The 18618-nt window shown below is 42.1% G+C and overlaps 2 protein-coding genes across 3 annotated transcripts; one reads left to right on the forward strand and one right to left on the reverse strand.

The window, feature by feature from the left end:
• Positions 1-814: 814 nt before the first annotated feature.
• dbr1 (debranching RNA lariats 1) lies at positions 815-18523 on the reverse strand. Of its 2 annotated transcripts, none has more exons than XM_016664555.1 (9): positions 18367-18523; positions 17355-17552; positions 17138-17262; positions 16992-17072; positions 16821-16906; positions 2858-3082; positions 2684-2761; positions 2462-2607; positions 815-1847 (listed from the first exon to the last, which is right to left on the reverse strand). In XM_016664555.1, exons 2-9 carry the CDS (start codon positions 17549-17551, stop codon positions 1169-1171), a joined length of 1617 nt encoding a protein of 538 aa, XP_016520041.1. In that variant the 5' UTR covers position 17552; positions 18367-18523; the 3' UTR covers positions 815-1168. The 2 variants fall into 2 exon arrangements, with proteins under 2 accessions (XP_016520041.1, XP_007578954.1); XM_007578892.2 differs by lacking the exons at positions 815-1847; positions 2462-2607; positions 2684-2761; positions 2858-3082 and adding exons at positions 12741-13773; positions 14388-14533; positions 14610-14687; positions 14784-15008.
• Positions 5487-11482, forward strand: LOC103156740 (ras-related protein Rab-5B-like). The gene is made up of 6 exons (XM_007578893.2): positions 5487-5618; positions 7997-8297; positions 8386-8537; positions 8645-8767; positions 9492-9585; positions 9702-11482. Exons 2-6 carry the CDS (start codon positions 8132-8134, stop codon positions 9815-9817), a joined length of 651 nt encoding a protein of 216 aa, XP_007578955.1. The 5' UTR covers positions 5487-5618; positions 7997-8131; the 3' UTR covers positions 9818-11482.
• Positions 18524-18618: the final 95 nt, after the last annotated feature.

The following is an 18618-nucleotide window of genomic DNA, read 5'->3' on the forward strand; positions in this document are numbered from 1 at the left end:
ACTAGCTAATAAATTAGTGGAAACTGTGTTGTGCTTTAGCAATTACTATCTGTATATTAGCCTGCAATAGATAACTACTATACGAATTGAGCATTACCCAACGATATAATTTTAGCATGTTAACTAATATTAGCTAACGCCTTTCCATCCAAATATTAGCAATGTGAAGTAAGGCAGATATATGTAACACCAATTTTTGGAGTGTAAACACAATCAATAGGATGCACATTTTTGAATTTATATATATATATATATAAAGTTTAGGAGATTTATTTTAACGCATATGGGGATTATCTTAGTTTTTTTTTTTTATTCGATTTAAAACTATTACCTATATTCAGGAACCTGTAGCATCTTTTTTTTTTCTCCTCCTGGAATGGTGTCCAGGTGTAGAAAACAACAACTCCTGACTTTAGCCCGTTTCCCACCAACACATCTCTTGGTTATAAGAACTTTTCCAATAGTCACGGCAACACATGGAACGGTATGAAGCCCCAAAAGGACATTGCAAGGAAAAAAAAAAGAAAACATGAGTACCAGATCCAATTTCATGCTTACCAGATCTTGTGCACTTGAGAAATTTTATTTTTTCCTTCAATGTCATTTTGGTGGCTCTGCAACATGTTACCCACAGCTTTTTAGAGTTCAGTAGTTTTTCTTCTAGCATGAAACTGATGCAATTTTATTTAAGAGCTGAGTCTTGTTGGAAGTCGGCAAAATTATCAAAAACTAATTAGAAAGTTGGAGCATATGCTGAAAAAAAAAGAAATGCACAATTCTGCTAGCAAGTCACTAGGAAAAAATGCACTGTCAGTACTTTTGTTAGGATAGTGAGAGAAATTTATTTGCAAGTTCCTAATTAAAATTAATTCATATTTTGCTGAAAGATAAAAAAAAATCAGTATGGCTGAGGGTTCAGCCATACTGCATTGAAAATGCTGTTTCTAATAACCACAGTTGACTTCTTTTTGTTTTTTAGTTTTAGTGATAGATTATTCAAAAAAAAAAGAAAAGAAAAAAACATCATCAGCTTCTTTAATCTTTGCCATTAAATTAGAATTTCCTATTACCAAAAAAACTGAAATTCAAATCCTGTTTTCTAAAATGATCTGGCTTTGTTTAAAACATATAAAATGACATCTTAATAAAGAAGTCCGTTTCCTGCGTTCTAACCCTCACACTCGTCATCGTCAGTGCTCTGGTAAATGACCTGGTTCCTGCGTTTGATTCTCGGAGTCGTGTTCCCGCTTCCCGCTTCGCCGCCGCTCCGCTTCAGGATGCGAGCGGCGGCCTCCTCATCACCGCACCGTCCTTCCTGTTCGCCCTCTGGCTGAGCGGGAGGAGCTCTGGGGGTGGAGTGGGAGGGGGGTGGCAGGTCCATCAGGACAGAGGGGGAGACGGTAGATTTGGGCTCTGGCAGGACCATCCGACCGGGGGTGTGGGTATCTGAGGGAAGGTCCGCCTTTGCTCCTTCCTCCTCTTCTTCTTCCCACTCGTCTTCGATGGTGATCTCATCAGGGTTAAAAGAACTGGACAACCCTGACGTATCCGTCGGATACTCGCTGGGTTCATCCAGACTCTCGTCCTCGCCCCCCCCGGTGGCGCTCTGGGACCTGCCTGCGTCGTCGCCTCTCTGCCCGACCTTACAGTAGACGTCTGTGAGGCCCAGCTTGGCGCAGAGCTCTGTCGTTTGTGGGTTGGTGTTGTAGCTCGGGGGGGCGTGTGGCTGGGGATGGCTGGGGTCGTACGGCGGGACGGTACGGCTGAAGTTTTCTGGAATAGCGAGTTCCCCGCTGAGATCCTCCACCACCTGCATCATGTCCGCCTCCGAAGCTCTGAAGTCCCACCTGACGGTTACAGACAACCCACAGCAGCGTCAGGGGAAACCACTGTTCACGACCAGCGAAATCACAAATTCTGTTGCCAGAGAGTGTTGAGCAGCACAGTGTGCATGGCGCTCGCTGAAAATAAAACAAACGTCGCAATTTTGGCCCTCAATTAAACCGAGTCTACCGGACTGCTAGCTATGAAAACACACGAAGGCTGTCTACAGTTCCAAATCCAGCATGTTCTGCAACAAACTGAAAGCTAAAACAGAGCCGCTCTGCCTTCCTGTTACATGTAAGAGATGTCATGACAGAGAAAACACAGTTTCCTTTCCATCAGTGTCTTGCATCTTTGACTTTTAGACACTGACAATGACTAACATGGAGTCTTCTTTCCTCAGGAGCAGCTTTCACACTGAAGAGTGTTTTTGTTGCTGTGATCCCTAAAGCATTATTGGATTTTTGAGGTCCTAATCAGTCAGTCGAGCTGAAAATGCTGCAACGTAACTCAACAGTTTCTCTACAAATGTCAAAGTTATTTGATAATTAAAAACAAAAAAAATTTAAGCATACAGTACACTGAGATTCATGATTGTGTGTATATCGTGCCATTTATCTTGGGGACCTTTGCGTACCGTTCGTGCAGGCCGTTATTCTCTGGGGGGTTCCAGCGCTGAGGAGTGGTCACCTGTAAACTGTTGGTAGCTTTCAGGACAGCAAACCACTCCGGGTCATATTCCAGACTCTCAGATGAACTCGATCTGTCTGGAATATCAACAATCTGAAAGATACGGAGATATAATATGAATATACACGTAAGAAATGGCGTAGTATCTATGAACAAGACTTCCTCTGACCTGCAAAAACTCTCTGTAGGGGAGGCACTTATCCAGAGACAGGAACTTGGTGACACGTGGGGCTGCGTTACCCTTAGGCTGAGAAGAGGAGAACCAAGTTTGTTTTTTGTTTTTTTGTACGTGAACTAGCATTTAACTGAGCCATGTTCTACCTGGAGGGAGTGAGACACTTACTGGATGCTGCATGACAGCAGCAAACTTTACATGGAGATGTGCAGAGAACCAGTAGCTGGGCTGCAGATGGGCCAGCAGCTCCTCAGCAGCCGGACTTCCCAGGGTGTTGGTCTCCACTTCCGACCGCAGGAACTTCTTCTTCCGCAAGAGATCCTCCGTGTTTCCATAGTGGTAGATTCTTCGAGGCCAGTCGTGGCTCATGAAAATGTCTATGGGCATCTGGATCTTTTTTTTGAAACAGTAATTTACCAGTAAGACACAAAAATACTCACCAAAAAAACAAAAAAACAATATGCAATTCATATGTAAGCCTGTGACAATAAGCAAGGAACCAATAATCAATTAATATAAGCTGAGACCTCATAATCCATTTTATTTATGGTTTTAGTTTTCTGTGGTTTTTTTTTAATTTCTGCTCTATTTATTGTTTTTGGTTTTTGTGTTTTACTTTGGATATTTAAAAAAATCTTCCAGTTCCAGAGTTCTTTTCAAATTTGAAGTGGCAGTATTATGTGTCTTCCAGGCACATAGTGCCATTTTATACTGCACTTAAGTAACAATGTTAACTTGAGTTTTTACTAAAATTAAGTTTATATCAAATATGACTTAAAAAGAAATATGACTACCTAATTTAATAGCTTGAAATTGGGCCTCTGTCTCTTTAAAAACTCCTTGCTAATTTCAGTTGGCTAGTCTACAGGAGCTGTGTGCTCTTTCAGACTAGTTGTTGTGGGAGAGGCGGAAGCTCAGAAGCCTGTAAATTGCAGGAGCTTCATGTTCGAAGGCGGAGCTAGAGCCACCCGGGTGTTTTGCACAGCTGAATGGTTGCCATGGAGATTAAAAGATTCTCAAACATGCATCAAAGAATCCGGGCAACAGGTATACTTTTGATGAGGAAATAAAATTGTAGCACGATGTAAAACTCAAATACCGTATTTTCCGCACTATAAAGCGCACCGAAAAACCTTCAANTTAGAAAGATGGACAGACATTACGATGGGAGATATGATCCTTGCTCGTTATGATCAACAAAAATAATGGTTTCAAGATTTTAGGTTTAAGTGATTTAAGGATTGAAAGAAGGGATTTGGTTGCTACATTAATATCTTCTTATGCACTTCCTTTTTGGAATTTGCCAAGCTTAATTTGTTGAACATCTGTTAATGTTAGTTCGATGGGATTTTACCTGGTTTCAGAATGCAAAGAAATTAGAAGTTAATGTTTGTGCCTTTAGAATGCCACATTGCAATCCTACCTGAGCTCCTATTAAGATCTATTTTGCCATAAATTTGTAAAATACTCTTAAAACCTGCTACAGTTAGACATTTGCATAGGGTTCTGAGTGACTCTATAAAAGATATTGAAAAAAGCTCTTGGTGAAACATTGATAAGTTCTTGTTTTATTGCTTACAGCTTTCATATTTATTTCTTTTGACTTCCGCATATTTGGCAACACCCTACAAGTGGCAGACTGAGGAGGAGTAAATCTGGGAACTTTGTCAGAGTCAGCAGAGGTAATTTATGTAACCTTCTAGTCATAATGCACAGCAACTATGAGATAAAGTTTTGCTTAACAGAAACACGCCTTAAATAGTTTCTCTTCTTGATCAGTTCTGGTGTGGAGAGCACTGACAAGATGGATCCAAATTGTAAAACCACTTGTCTAGGTTTGCCTTATTAGAAGAGTCGCACACAGCCTGAACATTTTATGGTGTGACTGACACTTTTTTATTTTCTTGTCTATTCACAGAGACAAGAACCGTTCAGTTCACTTTAGTTCAGTTAAGATCCTTTATTGTCTTCCAAGGGGGAAATTTGTTTTGCAGCCAGAAATTTCAAACATACAAAACAACATAGAATACAATGTTATAAAACAGACAAAACATACAAGCACCTGTCAGTTTTTCTTTAAAAACAAACCAAATTTAATGAATTAATTAAATGCAGGTTTGGGTGACCCCCAGTTTTGCTTTGGAGTAAAGGTTGGTGGACATTTGTGATGCAAGGAAATTAAAAGGAAAGCAATAAAAAGCAAGATTATTAAAAGATAAATACTTTGTGTCATTCATAACATTTTACTTCGGCAGAAACTATGTAAACCTCATGGGTGCTGGCTCCCAGTGAGGTATCATCAGTGCTTTTCTATTTTTCTTCGATTGAGCACCACTGTGCTCTCATGCTTTTTGTGAAACGTGCGGATCATCTCTAAAATTAAAAAAAAATTTCCACAAAGGACAACAGTGATGACTAAAAATAATATTTCTACGTCGTTTTTCAGATTTTGCTAAAGATAACTAGAAAGCTTGACAGGAATGTTTGTATTTCAAATTCCGACTTTCAGTTATTCCCCTGAACTTATCACCAGCCAATAAGTACAAAGAGAACCATATGGGATTTCTTGGAAAATATTATTTCAATCCGCCATCTTTATTATTTTTAAACAAACCAACGCGTCTTTTCTATTAAAGACAGCCACTGCATTTACTTCTTGTTAAAGAATAACTAATTTCAGTTACATTTATTACGAACGCAGTGTGTTCTTGCTTGAACTATTCTATACGTTCTTAGTTTTTGCTTAATAACTCAATAAACCGAGTAGATAACAGTTCTTGTTTTCATTTCCCTTCATGCCAGTTTGACAATGCGGCACTCACAGCGCATGCGCCAGATTACAGGAAGCGTTAACATTTTTCTTCCAGCAGCAGCTGATAGCTCCACTGTCAACAGAAAAGCCTGGGACACCTGCTGCCGCTCAAACACGGTAAATATCCTTTCGCTGGAACGTCAGTAAGAACACGCCGTGTCGGTAGAAGGAGAAATAATCTCTGTTTCTAGTCCAGCGTCGAAATACGAAGGTCTGTAGACTGAGTGGTGTCTCGTCTGGACCCGGCGGTGTGTGTCGTTAGCTCACGCCGTGAGATAAGATAAGGTTCAGTTAGGGAGGAACCGTAGCGTCGTAACGATCTGCTCATAGAATCAGAGAGCTGGAGTCATGGACTGATGGAGCCCCCCCACCCACACTCCCTCTCCTCATTGTGTCGGTTAGACGCAGAGGCGCAGCATCAGAACCCGTGCTGAGACCTCCACCCTCCGTGGGTCTCACGGTTGATCTGATTCAGACCTCTGTTGTCTGACATGACATGTGAGAACATCGATCTGAAATTGTCTTATCTTCGCGCTGCGAATTTCTCACAGTCCTGCATTTTTAGCTCGTATTGTTCGTCTTAGGGTGCCTGGCAGGAGGGGGGTGTTACTGTCACAGAGGACAGTCCTGGTAAAACATCATCTTTCACTTGAAAGATATGATCTAAAGAAAATGTTTTTTATTAACAGTAACTTAAGATTCACTATGTGCTAAAAAAAAATGGCTCTATGTGCATTTTCCAGGCACACAGTGAGTGCCATTTTATAGCACAATCAATAACTACTTCAGTAGATATAAAATGGTGTATACATCAAATATAACTTAAAAGTGTTTGACTTGTTAATTTAATGCCTTCAAATTGGGCCTCTGTCTCTTTAAAAACTCCAACTCTTTCTGAAACTCCACCTTCAGGACGTCATCACAACATGGCTCCTCTGTTAACCCTTTAACAACATTTTTACCAGCGCTGCACTAAGCAATCGCACGCATGATGAGCTCAGCAGATGCACAGTTCCACAAGGTGTTTGCTAATTGATGCTGGCTAGTCTGAAGGAGTTAAGTGGGGGAGTTGTGGGTGAGGGCTTCAGAAGCTTGGAAACTGCAGCTCTACGGAGGGTCTGCGCCTCGAGGGCGGAGCTAGGTCCAACCAGGTGTGCCACTGGTCCAACACATGGAAATCAAATGGCTGAATTACCTCCTCATTATGTAGACAATTTCTCCAGAGTCCTGGCAATGACCTAATTCTTTGATTCAGGGGGATTGCAGCAGAACCATGTCTAAAAGTTGCAGGATACCGACCATCGAGGATTGGAGTTTTACACCTGTAGGCTACAGGAACCATTTTCAAATAGTAGAGTCCTTGTTGCTGCAGCAATACAGAGGATTCAAAAGTCAGATATGTTCAGGATAACTACCAGTCCCATTGAGTTCAGTCTGCGGTCAGAGTGTGTGCTAATCAGAGAAGCTCATGACAGGAAAACCAAAGGCTGCCTTGTTGTGGAACGGGACCTAGAGAATTGATTTGTCTCACCAAAAGAGTCTAAACAGCTCTACATAGATTTGAGAAGTTATATTAGCAGAGCCTCTGCCTTTCTATGCAATTCTGCCCAATTCTCCGTTCCCTTCAGTGCTCTGAACAAAGCAAAGCGCAGAACAAGGGGCTGAATTTTACCAGTCCATGGTTGTATCTAACCAAACCATGGGACTTTTGGAACAGTGTTTTTTGCATAGGAAAGACCAAAGAGTCAGTGAGGAAGGAGCCGTAGCGTCGTAACCAAATGCGAAGGAAGGTGATGGCTTGCTGCCACGGGTACCCGGCCATCTTACAGTCACTGAGGTGACCATGAACTGCTTCACCAACAAAATTTCCCGTGTCAAATATGAAGCCATTTGTGACGGCTCCACCTTGACCCAAACCGGGCAATGATGAGAACAAATAGTGCAAACACAGCAACAACCTGTCAATAACCAGGAAAAGAAACGCTGTGGCTGGAGTTCTAAAGAAATAGTCCTGCTGAAGGCGGTTCTACAAGCTGTTGCATCAGGGACTCAGTTTTTCTTTGTGTGCCATAAGTTGAGGAGGGAGGTTAGCTAAAAAAAGATTTGTATTGACATAGCGTAGTGATTACATGTATGTCTTTTATCTTCACAATGTTTTTAATCGCATTAGACAAAGGTTGTGTTTTCTCCCTGGGTCTTACAGTCACGCCCCCCCAACACTGACATTGTGTTTTATTAACATTTCTTCAGATTTCTTTGAAAAGTATTCCAACATGAGCTGATTTGTGTTTAATATCTGACTCAGTTAAATATCTACAGGTTTCTTTCTGCTCGGAGTCAGTTTGGAGGTAGACTGTGCAAACTAAAACTTAGCACTGACCACAGCTCTCCTCTAATTTAGACCAGTGGATAGTGAAACCGGGGATTTTACTAAGTATGGACCCTTTTGTTGGAATTAACTTCACAAAAGTTAAAGTTTTTCCTTTTGCACAAAGAAAAACACCAGAAGAGTACAAAGATCAAGCCAGCCCCAGTAACGAGTGTCTGCTTGGGAGGCCACTCGGGTCACTGTTAGAGCAGCATTCCAGGGAGGAGGCCCAGCCCCCCAGCCGTCTCCTGCACAGGTCGGTATGAGCTCCAGAGGGAGCGGCAGCCGATCCAACGGCTCGCTACCGCAGACCAAGATCTGCCAGTTCAAGCTGGTGCTGCTGGGGGACATGGCTGTGGGCAAGTCCAGCCTGGTGCTACGCTTCGTCAAGGGACAGTTCGACGAGTTCCAGGAGACGACTATAGGGGGTGAGACGCAGCGGTGCTGATCAGGTGAGCGTTCCTTATTAGAATGCTTCGATGCTAACTTGTTGCTCTTTCGTCCGCGTTTCTCCAGCTGCGTTCTTGGCTCAGTCAGTGTGTTTAGACGACACCACAGTCAAGTTTGAGATCTGGGACACAGCAGGACAGGAGCGATACCACAGCCTGGCTCCCATGTACTACCGCGGAGCTCAGGCCGCCATCGTCGTGTTTGATATCACTAAACCGGTACATGAAGGCAAAGAGCACATTATTTGTGAGCTAGTCTTAGAATGGGTTTAATTATACAGTCTTATGTGAAGGTCATTATTTGACCTCTGATTATGTGGTTGCAGGAGACCTTTGAGAGAGCCAAGGCCTGGGTGAAGGAGCTGCAGAGGCAGGCCAGTCCAAACATTGTTATCGCTCTGGCCGGAAACAAGGCTGATCTTGCTGAGAAGAGACTGGTAGAATACGAGGTACTACTTGCTTTTTTTTTCTATTTTAATCTCTTTATATCCATAGTTTAGGAAGAAATTGACAAAAGTTCTAAGTCCTCTACACCAGTGGTCTCCAACTGCATTCCGTGAGGACCAGAGTCCTGAAATTTTATAGACGTGTCCTTTGTCCTACACACTTGATTTCAATGGCTAAATTGCCTCAACAGTATGCAGTCAAGCTCCACAGAGCTCTGTAATGAGCTAATATTGGAGCCAGGTGTGCTGAAGCAGAGACGGATCTAAAAGTTGCAGGATCCTGCCCCTAGTTTGAGACAACTGCTTTACACCTTCTCTTTTGGGAGAGTAGGCACAGTCCATTGCTTGTCCTGCTACTTCCTCAGTCGGTGTGCAGAGTGGGGTTTTACATTGTCCTGTTGAATAATAGAAGGAGATCCCTGGAAACCATGGTCTTGAGTTCAGTGTACAAAAGTTTAAGCCCGCACACAAGACCAAGACACACAAACGTTTTAGCTGTGCCATGACTAAATGATGAAAAGCTTATGATGTGTGGATATTTTTGAAGGGGGGATGAACTCTTCAAACCTCTGTGTATCACTACTTTATGGCAGAATGGTTGTATTGCTAGAGCAGTCACCTCCCCCGGTAAGGCCGTTCAAAACAATGTTCAGTTCATTAAACCCCTCCAATGATAAGGACAAGATGACACTGTCACTGATCAGCTGTCCTTCTCTGTGTTGCGAAGGAAGCCCAGACATATGCTGAGGACACCAGTTTGCTGTTCATGGAGACGTCTGCCAAGACAGCCATGAATGTCAACGAGCTTTTCTTGGCTATTGGTGAGACACCTTGTACCAGATTCAAAACATTTAGCTCTTTTGTAAATGAGTTAATAATGTGGAATATGCGTTGTCCTTTGCTAATCCTATTACAACTCTCATTTACTCTGCTGTAGCAAAAAAGATGCCAAAAACAGACACGCAGAACCCAACACACGCAGCACGACATCGGGGAGTGAACCTCCAGCATCCAGACGCCCACTCCAGCCGAGCCTGCTGCGGCGGAAACTAAAGCTCCTGAACCACCCCGCTGTGTATTAACATCCCCCCCACCCATCCGTTCTCCCCTCCACCACAGTCCTGAAACCGCCACGTCGTGTTGCAGCAACATCCAGAGGTTAGCCTGATGTAGGGGAACCTGACGTCCGCTCCCCTCTGTGTGTTGCGCCCATCCTCCAGTCCAAGCAGACAGAAACCCAAAGGAACGGGGGAAGACAGAAGAAGAATGATGCCAATTGAATTAAGGGCGGACACTTGAGTCTGCCCACCAGACTCTGAGATTTTACTTTTGGAAATAACAGGCGAAGACCAAGATTGAGAAGTGCAAAACAAAGGAAATGTGCAAGGTTGCGGCAAGCCTGTTGTAGTATTTAGCACCAATTGTGAAAATCCTGTTTCTCTCTGCCTTGCTTCAGTTTACCCACTGTCCTGTTGCATAAACTGAACAGCACATTCTTGTGAGTGGACAGAAACCATTAGAAAAGGGAGCTTTCTTCTTCTTTGTGGAGCTTGCTTTGTCTGATTTTGAACTGATGAAAAGTCTGCTGTGAATACTGCCTCATACCACCGTCCTGGAATGACCTGTAACCCGTCTGTCATGCTTGAAAAGATCCATATCACAATGTCTCAAGTGTGTCAGCCTGGTCAAATTTCTAGTGTGATGATTTAGACTTCATTGCCTTCCAGCTGTAATATTCCAGCCTATCCAAATCATGTCCTGTAGTCTAGGTAGAAACTTAAATTTACTACATGAGGCCAACATGTTGTCGCACACAAAGCTAAACCTGTTTGTATTTTAGGTATTTAAGATGCAAAGTTGAGAAACTCCCTGCAATGTAGTGCATGGGCAGTGATGAAGAAAGAGGGGAAACTTTACCACAACACTATGGCCTTGATGTGGAGGGGATGTTGGGCACTAAACACAATGAACAGCGGGGAAATCGAAAGGGTTCGGATTGGCATGAAATACCAGGATCCTGCTGTCAGTGATCTCTTAAACCGACTGAAGGGCTGCACTGAGTAATAGAGGTGATTCGATTGCAGATAATGCCATGGTGTCTGCTTCTGTGCATGTAAAAATTCTCGCCTCAGATCACTGATATCCTGGGGTTGTTTGTTTAGTTATGTGGAAGAAAGCAGAAAAGATCTAAAATGAATCTCAAAATAACCCACGTTTCCCTGTGAGATCTTTTCTGCCCGTCTTCTGGTAAGTGTCCCTTGTTTGTCTCTTGTCACGGTGATCTTAGATGGTTTTCTGAATTAACTTATTTTCAGACAATGCTCTTGAAATGAGTTAGGTGTGCTTGTTAGCTGTCAAACCTGGCCGAAGAAAACAGGAAAAAAAAATTGTTGGTAAAACACGAGAACAGAAGTGCCTACTCCAAGTTTTCTTTTTCCTTGGTGTGACTTTTATTTTTTTTTTGTGGACAGGGCGCAGGAAAAGCACTTCCCTGACACTGGCTTGTATTTAAAACAACATGGCGTCTTGTCGTTAAGCTACACTGTAATGGCTCTTTGAATGGATGTAAAGAGATCTTGTCAAAGACACTGTATGTCATATATTGTCCTTATTTTAATGAAAGTGTATGTTGACTTTAGCAGATCACACCTGTAAACCTGGAATGGATTGTTCAAAGGACTCTAATCAGTGTTATAAATCTATTTGATTTAAACCAACAGTGATGACCAGTGCAATATTTTCCCTTTTACAATTTCTTGGAAAAACCTTTACAAGTACCTTAAAAGCGTGAAAAATGTATTTATGCAATTTGGAGAAGAGTTCATGCAAAACGACTTACAAATGAGGAGGTGCAGTTAATAAAGCTAACAATAAGCTACTTGGAAGGAAGACCGCAGGCAGGCAGGCTCTGTGAGACCCTCCGACAGAAACAAATCTGTCGGAATTTCTGTAAAGGATACTGAATAGTAGACGGTGACGTCTAGTAGAAAGATGGATACTGAAATCAAGCTTTAATGTGTAATCTCAATGAATCCCCAGAAAAGCTAACAATAGCTAGTATACTAGCAGTAGCTTTCTGTAGCAATCGCGTCAATATTAGCATGTTGGTTAACAAGGCAAGAATGAATTATTATACTATTAGTTACTAGCTAGCAGCCAGCTACTAGCTAATAAATTAGTGGAAACTGTGTTGTGCTTTAGCAATTACTATCTGTATATTAGCCTGCAATAGATAACTACTATACGAATTGAGCATTACCCAACGATATAATTTTAGCATGTTAACTAATATTAGCTAACGCCTTTCCATCCAAATATTAGCAATGTGAAGTAAGGCAGATATATGTAACACCAATTTTTGGAGTGTAAACACAATCAATAGGATGCACATTTTTGAATTTATATATATATATATATAAAGTTTAGGAGATTTATTTTAACGCATATGGGGATTATCTTAGTTTTTTTTTTTTATTCGATTTAAAACTATTACCTATATTCAGGAACCTGTAGCATCTTTTTTTTTTCTCCTCCTGGAATGGTGTCCAGGTGTAGAAAACAACAACTCCTGACTTTAGCCCGTTTCCCACCAACACATCTCTTGGTTATAAGAACTTTTCCAATAGTCACGGCAACACATGGAACGGTATGAAGCCCCAAAAGGACATTGCAAGGAAAAAAAAAAGAAAACATGAGTACCAGATCCAATTTCATGCTTACCAGATCTTGTGCACTTGAGAAATTTTATTTTTTCCTTCAATGTCATTTTGGTGGCTCTGCAACATGTTACCCACAGCTTTTTAGAGTTCAGTAGTTTTTCTTCTAGCATGAAACTGATGCAATTTTATTTAAGAGCTGAGTCTTGTTGGAAGTCGGCAAAATTATCAAAAACTAATTAGAAAGTTGGAGCATATGCTGAAAAAAAAAGAAATGCACAATTCTGCTAGCAAGTCACTAGGAAAAAATGCACTGTCAGTACTTTTGTTAGGATAGTGAGAGAAATTTATTTGCAAGTTCCTAATTAAAATTAATTCATATTTTGCTGAAAGATAAAAAAAAATCAGTATGGCTGAGGGTTCAGCCATACTGCATTGAAAATGCTGTTTCTAATAACCACAGTTGACTTCTTTTTGTTTTTTAGTTTTAGTGATAGATTATTCAAAAAAAAAAGAAAAGAAAAAAACATCATCAGCTTCTTTAATCTTTGCCATTAAATTAGAATTTCCTATTACCAAAAAAACTGAAATTCAAATCCTGTTTTCTAAAATGATCTGGCTTTGTTTAAAACATATAAAATGACATCTTAATAAAGAAGTCCGTTTCCTGCGTTCTAACCCTCACACTCGTCATCGTCAGTGCTCTGGTAAATGACCTGGTTCCTGCGTTTGATTCTCGGAGTCGTGTTCCCGCTTCCCGCTTCGCCGCCGCTCCGCTTCAGGATGCGAGCGGCGGCCTCCTCATCACCGCACCGTCCTTCCTGTTCGCCCTCTGGCTGAGCGGGAGGAGCTCTGGGGGTGGAGTGGGAGGGGGGTGGCAGGTCCATCAGGACAGAGGGGGAGACGGTAGATTTGGGCTCTGGCAGGACCATCCGACCGGGGGTGTGGGTATCTGAGGGAAGGTCCGCCTTTGCTCCTTCCTCCTCTTCTTCTTCCCACTCGTCTTCGATGGTGATCTCATCAGGGTTAAAAGAACTGGACAACCCTGACGTATCCGTCGGATACTCGCTGGGTTCATCCAGACTCTCGTCCTCGCCCCCCCCGGTGGCGCTCTGGGACCTGCCTGCGTCGTCGCCTCTCTGCCCGACCTTACAGTAGACGTCTGTGAGGCCCAGCTTGGCGCAGAGCTCTGTCGTTTGTGGGTTGGTGTTGTAGCTCGGGGGGGCGTGTGGCTGGGGATGGCTGGGGTCGTACGGCGGGACGGTACGGCTGAAGTTTTCTGGAATAGCGAGTTCCCCGCTGAGATCCTCCACCACCTGCATCATGTCCGCCTCCGAAGCTCTGAAGTCCCACCTGACGGTTACAGACAACCCACAGCAGCGTCAGGGGAAACCACTGTTCACGACCAGCGAAATCACAAATTCTGTTGCCAGAGAGTGTTGAGCAGCACAGTGTGCATGGCGCTCGCTGAAAATAAAACAAACGTCGCAATTTTGGCCCTCAATTAAACCGAGTCTACCGGACTGCTAGCTATGAAAACACACGAAGGCTGTCTACAGTTCCAAATCCAGCATGTTCTGCAACAAACTGAAAGCTAAAACAGAGCCGCTCTGCCTTCCTGTTACATGTAAGAGATGTCATGACAGAGAAAACACAGTTTCCTTTCCATCAGTGTCTTGCATCTTTGACTTTTAGACACTGACAATGACTAACATGGAGTCTTCTTTCCTCAGGAGCAGCTTTCACACTGAAGAGTGTTTTTGTTGCTGTGATCCCTAAAGCATTATTGGATTTTTGAGGTCCTAATCAGTCAGTCGAGCTGAAAATGCTGCAACGTAACTCAACAGTTTCTCTACAAATGTCAAAGTTATTTGATAATTAAAAACAAAAAAAATTTAAGCATACAGTACACTGAGATTCATGATTGTGTGTATATCGTGCCATTTATCTTGGGGACCTTTGCGTACCGTTCGTGCAGGCCGTTATTCTCTGGGGGGTTCCAGCGCTGAGGAGTGGTCACCTGTAAACTGTTGGTAGCTTTCAGGACAGCAAACCACTCCGGGTCATATTCCAGACTCTCAGATGAACTCGATCTGTCTGGAATATCAACAATCTGAAAGATACGGAGATATAATATGAATATACACGTAAGAAATGGCGTAGTATCTATGAACAAGACTTCCTCTGACCTGCAAAAACTCTCTGTAGGGGAGGCACTTATCCAGAGACAGGAACTTGGTGACACGTGGGGCTGCGTTACCCTTAGGCTGAGAAGAGGAGAACCAAGTTTGTTTTTTGTTTTTTTGTACGTGAACTAGCATTTAACTGAGCCATGTTCTACCTGGAGGGAGTGAGACACTTACTGGATGCTGCATAACGGCAGCAAACTTTACATGGAGATGTGCAGAGAACCAGTAGCTGGGCTGCAGATGGGCCAGCAGCTCCTCAGCAGCCGGACTTCCCAGGGTGTTGGTCTCCACTTCCGACCGCAGGAACTTCTTCTTCCGCAAGAGATCCTCCGTGTTTCCATAATGGTAGATTCTTCGAGGCCAGTCGTGGCTCATGAAAATGTCTATGGGCATCTGGATCTTTTTTTTTTTAAACAGTAATTTACCAGTAAGACACAAAAATCCCCACCAAAAAAAAAAATCCCCAAAAAACAATATGCAATTCATATGCAAGCCTGTCACAATAAGCAAGGAACCAGTTAATCAAATAATCAATTAATATAAGCTGAGACCCTCATAATCCATTTTATTTATGGTTTTAGTTTTCTGTGTTTTTTTAAATTTCTGCTCTATTTATTGTTTTTGGTTCTTGTGTTTTACTTTGGATATTAAAAAAAAAATCTTCCAGTTCCAGAGTTCTTTTCAAATTTGAAGTGGCAGTATTATGTGTCTTCCAGGCACATAGTGCCATTTTATATTGCACTTAAGTAACTATGTTAACTTGAGTTGTTATTAAAATTAAGTTTATATCAAATATGACTTAAAAAGAAATTTGACTACCTAATTTAACACCTTGAAATTGGGCCTCTGTCTCTTTAAAAACTCCTTGCTAATCGCCGTTGGCTAGTCTACAGGAGCTGTGTGCTCCTTCAGACTAGTTGTTGTGGGAGAGGCGGAAGCTCAGAAGCCTGTAAATTGCAGGAGCTTCATCTAGAGACACCCGGGCGTTTTGCACAGCTGAATGGTTGCCATGGAGATTAAAAGATTCTCAAACATGCATCAAAGTATCTAGGCAACAGGTATACTTTTGATGAGGAAATAAAATTATAGCACGATGTAAAACTCAAATTCCGTATTTTCCGTACAATAAGGCGCACCTAAAAACCTTCAATTTCCCCAAAAGCCGACAGTGCGCCTTATATATGGACCAATATTGAGCCACAACAGGTCTAGCAACTACGGTAAGCAGCCGCCGACTTTGTTTTCGCCCTTAAAAGAAGAAGCGCGCGGTGCATTCTGGGATAGTTGTCAGAACGCTGGTTTGTTAATAAAGTTTGACTGACCTGTCTACCTACCGACCGTCTATAATCAGGTTGTCTGCAGGTCATTTAGCACCACGTTCTCCACCAACATGCTGTGCGTGAACAGAGAAGGGTGACCAGCCACGCCCCGGCCCAGTCGCGGAAGGCTCTCCTCGCCGACCGGAGTCGGACTGTTTTGTTGACAGACATTCATCCGGGTGCTTCGACTAGGGTTACCAAGGGACCAACCCCTATACATTTAAAGCCGGGGTAGGAGGGAGACAGAGACTGCGGTAGGTAGGTCTGTGTTACCCAGAAAGCAGTTGGGCACGGTGTTGGTGCCTTCAGTGGTTCTGCAGAAATTACTCGAAAACTGCACAGGGGCGACGAATGCCCTGCCCTGCACCTACTGAATCATTCACTTTGGATCAACGCTGAACTCTTATCAGTAAATTTCTTCATTTATATACATCTACTAAATTAGATGTATATAAATCGCAACACTAACACCGTGAGTGAAACAATGACTGGGGCAGCTTGCTATATAAAGTACTCGGAGACCATTTCTTTATTACTACACATCCACATTTGTAGAGTATGGAACAAATCGCGTCCCTAACTGTAGCGTCTATTCTATGGGCCTTATATATGAAAGAAGTTTTAAAATAGGCCATCATTGAAGAATTATAGTGCGGAAAATACGGTAAGTACATTTTACAAAACACTGCACCTTTAAAGTTTATTGCTCTTCAAGAGAGTGGATTTGAATTATGCCGTCATCAATACATTACTTGAAAATGGACTCCAAACAACAATATTATCGTTTATCACAATAACTTCTGGGACAATTTGTCAACCAGCAAAATGTGTTATTGTGACAGGCTTGTGCATATCTGAAGGATTTGCAGCTGAATATTAGATCCTGATGTACCTGTTTCAGTTTAAACACCTCCATATTCCTGATGTGGTACACACTCCGGAGAGTTTCGGGATTGTACGGAGGGAATTCGTGGTGACCTTAAAGGAAACACGCTCTGTCAGTGGAAAAAAAAACATATCAAAACATTTTATATATTTAAAAAATATATATAAATGAACAGACCCTTTCTGTAGTCGTGTGATTTGTAGATTCCAGACAGGCCACCAATCCTGACCCCTTTATAGCGGACGACACCAGCGTAACCTGGAGACAAAACCCAAGTTAATATTAGTTAATGTATCGGATTCCCAGGTCTACAACCTGCTTACCCAGGTAATAAATGTTTGGAGCCACCCAGCCTCCGTACGGCAGCTCCTGCAGGTGGTTGGAAGCCTCATGGTTCCCGCCGATGAAGATGGTGAGAACTGGAGCCTTCTTCTCTCCAGAGTAATACCTGCAACAGTCCCATCACGTCTCAGCAACGTCTGCTCCACCACCACCACCATCATCATCATCATCATCGCCAACCAAAACCAAACCACTGACTTGTAAAATGTCTGCATAGTCCGGTACTTGGCAGGCACCGCCATGCACTTCAAGTCTCCCTCATTCCGCACCGCCTGGAAGTCTCCACAGCAGAGCAGCAGATCCACTTTGATCGACTCCTTCTTTTCCAGATACTCGATGGTCTCATAGATCTTGTCCAGCTCGCCATGGCAACAGCCTTCTACTGCGATCTTCATGCTGCGGGGAACAGGTGAGCTGCAGATTACCAGACAAACTTACATTCACGCTGTGAGGCTTACTGTTCGGCATGAGAGGCCATCAACTATTACGAATATTTGGAATTTGACTTCTGTCAAAATTTTATTTTTGGTTATGAGAATGTAAACGGAGAATGTGCAAGATGAGTTCTACTTTTTTTTTACACCAAAATTTGCAAACTATTGTGAAAAGGAAACCCAAAATGTTTGACACAAGTCAGTCATACTGTTTATAAGGCAATGCAAGCAAATATTGAGGAAATGCATGTAAACTTCTGACTTTGAAGACATTATGAAATGCATCTGTGCCATTTTCTTTCATTATTGTATTTGGTGATTCTAACTAAACAAGAGAAGTTTGGTTTGATTTAACTTGATTTAAAAGGTGGATGGTTTCAACTTTTACACTACTCAATAAATAGTTATATTTTTTTCATTGTATGACGTCACAATGTTTGTGTCTTGCATTCTAAGCAGTTTATCAGTTTTTGATAATGACAACCTACAAATTAAATTGTACATAATATATTCAAAGCAAGCAAATACTGACTTAAAATGCTTTAAGAACGTGAATATGAAAGTATTTTTCTGACTTGGTGCTGCTATTTATCCAAAGGATAGCTTTGGCAAAGCCTAATTTATTAAAAAATATATTTCCATTCTAGCAGCCAGATTACTAGTAGTAGCTCAAGTTCTACAGCAACAAACCAAACACAGCACGCCTCAGCTAGCAATACCTTTTGAGACGAAACAACGCAACGACAGAAGCAGAAGTATAGCAATTCAGTACATACGTGAATCAAGTTTTAGCTGAGGAGGTTACTGGTCTCCAGGGATTGTCCATAGAGGTTCTAATTTTCTTCAAAACACATGATTTTGTTACTAATCCACAGTTGAAAGCGACAGAACGAATTTTCCCACCTTGCTTTTACCACTCAACGCGCATGCGCAGTACTCTTTGAGAATGTTTTTAAACTCAGAAGCAGATTCATCATGAATGTGTTGATAAAAATTTTTTTACTATTGTTTAAGATTTGTGTTTCTAA

This window comes from Poecilia formosa, unplaced genomic scaffold, assembly GCF_000485575.1.
Source record: "Poecilia formosa unplaced genomic scaffold, Poecilia_formosa-5.1.2 Scaffold496, whole genome shotgun sequence".
In the NCBI taxonomy this organism is placed as follows: domain Eukaryota; kingdom Metazoa; phylum Chordata; class Actinopteri; order Cyprinodontiformes; family Poeciliidae; genus Poecilia; species Poecilia formosa.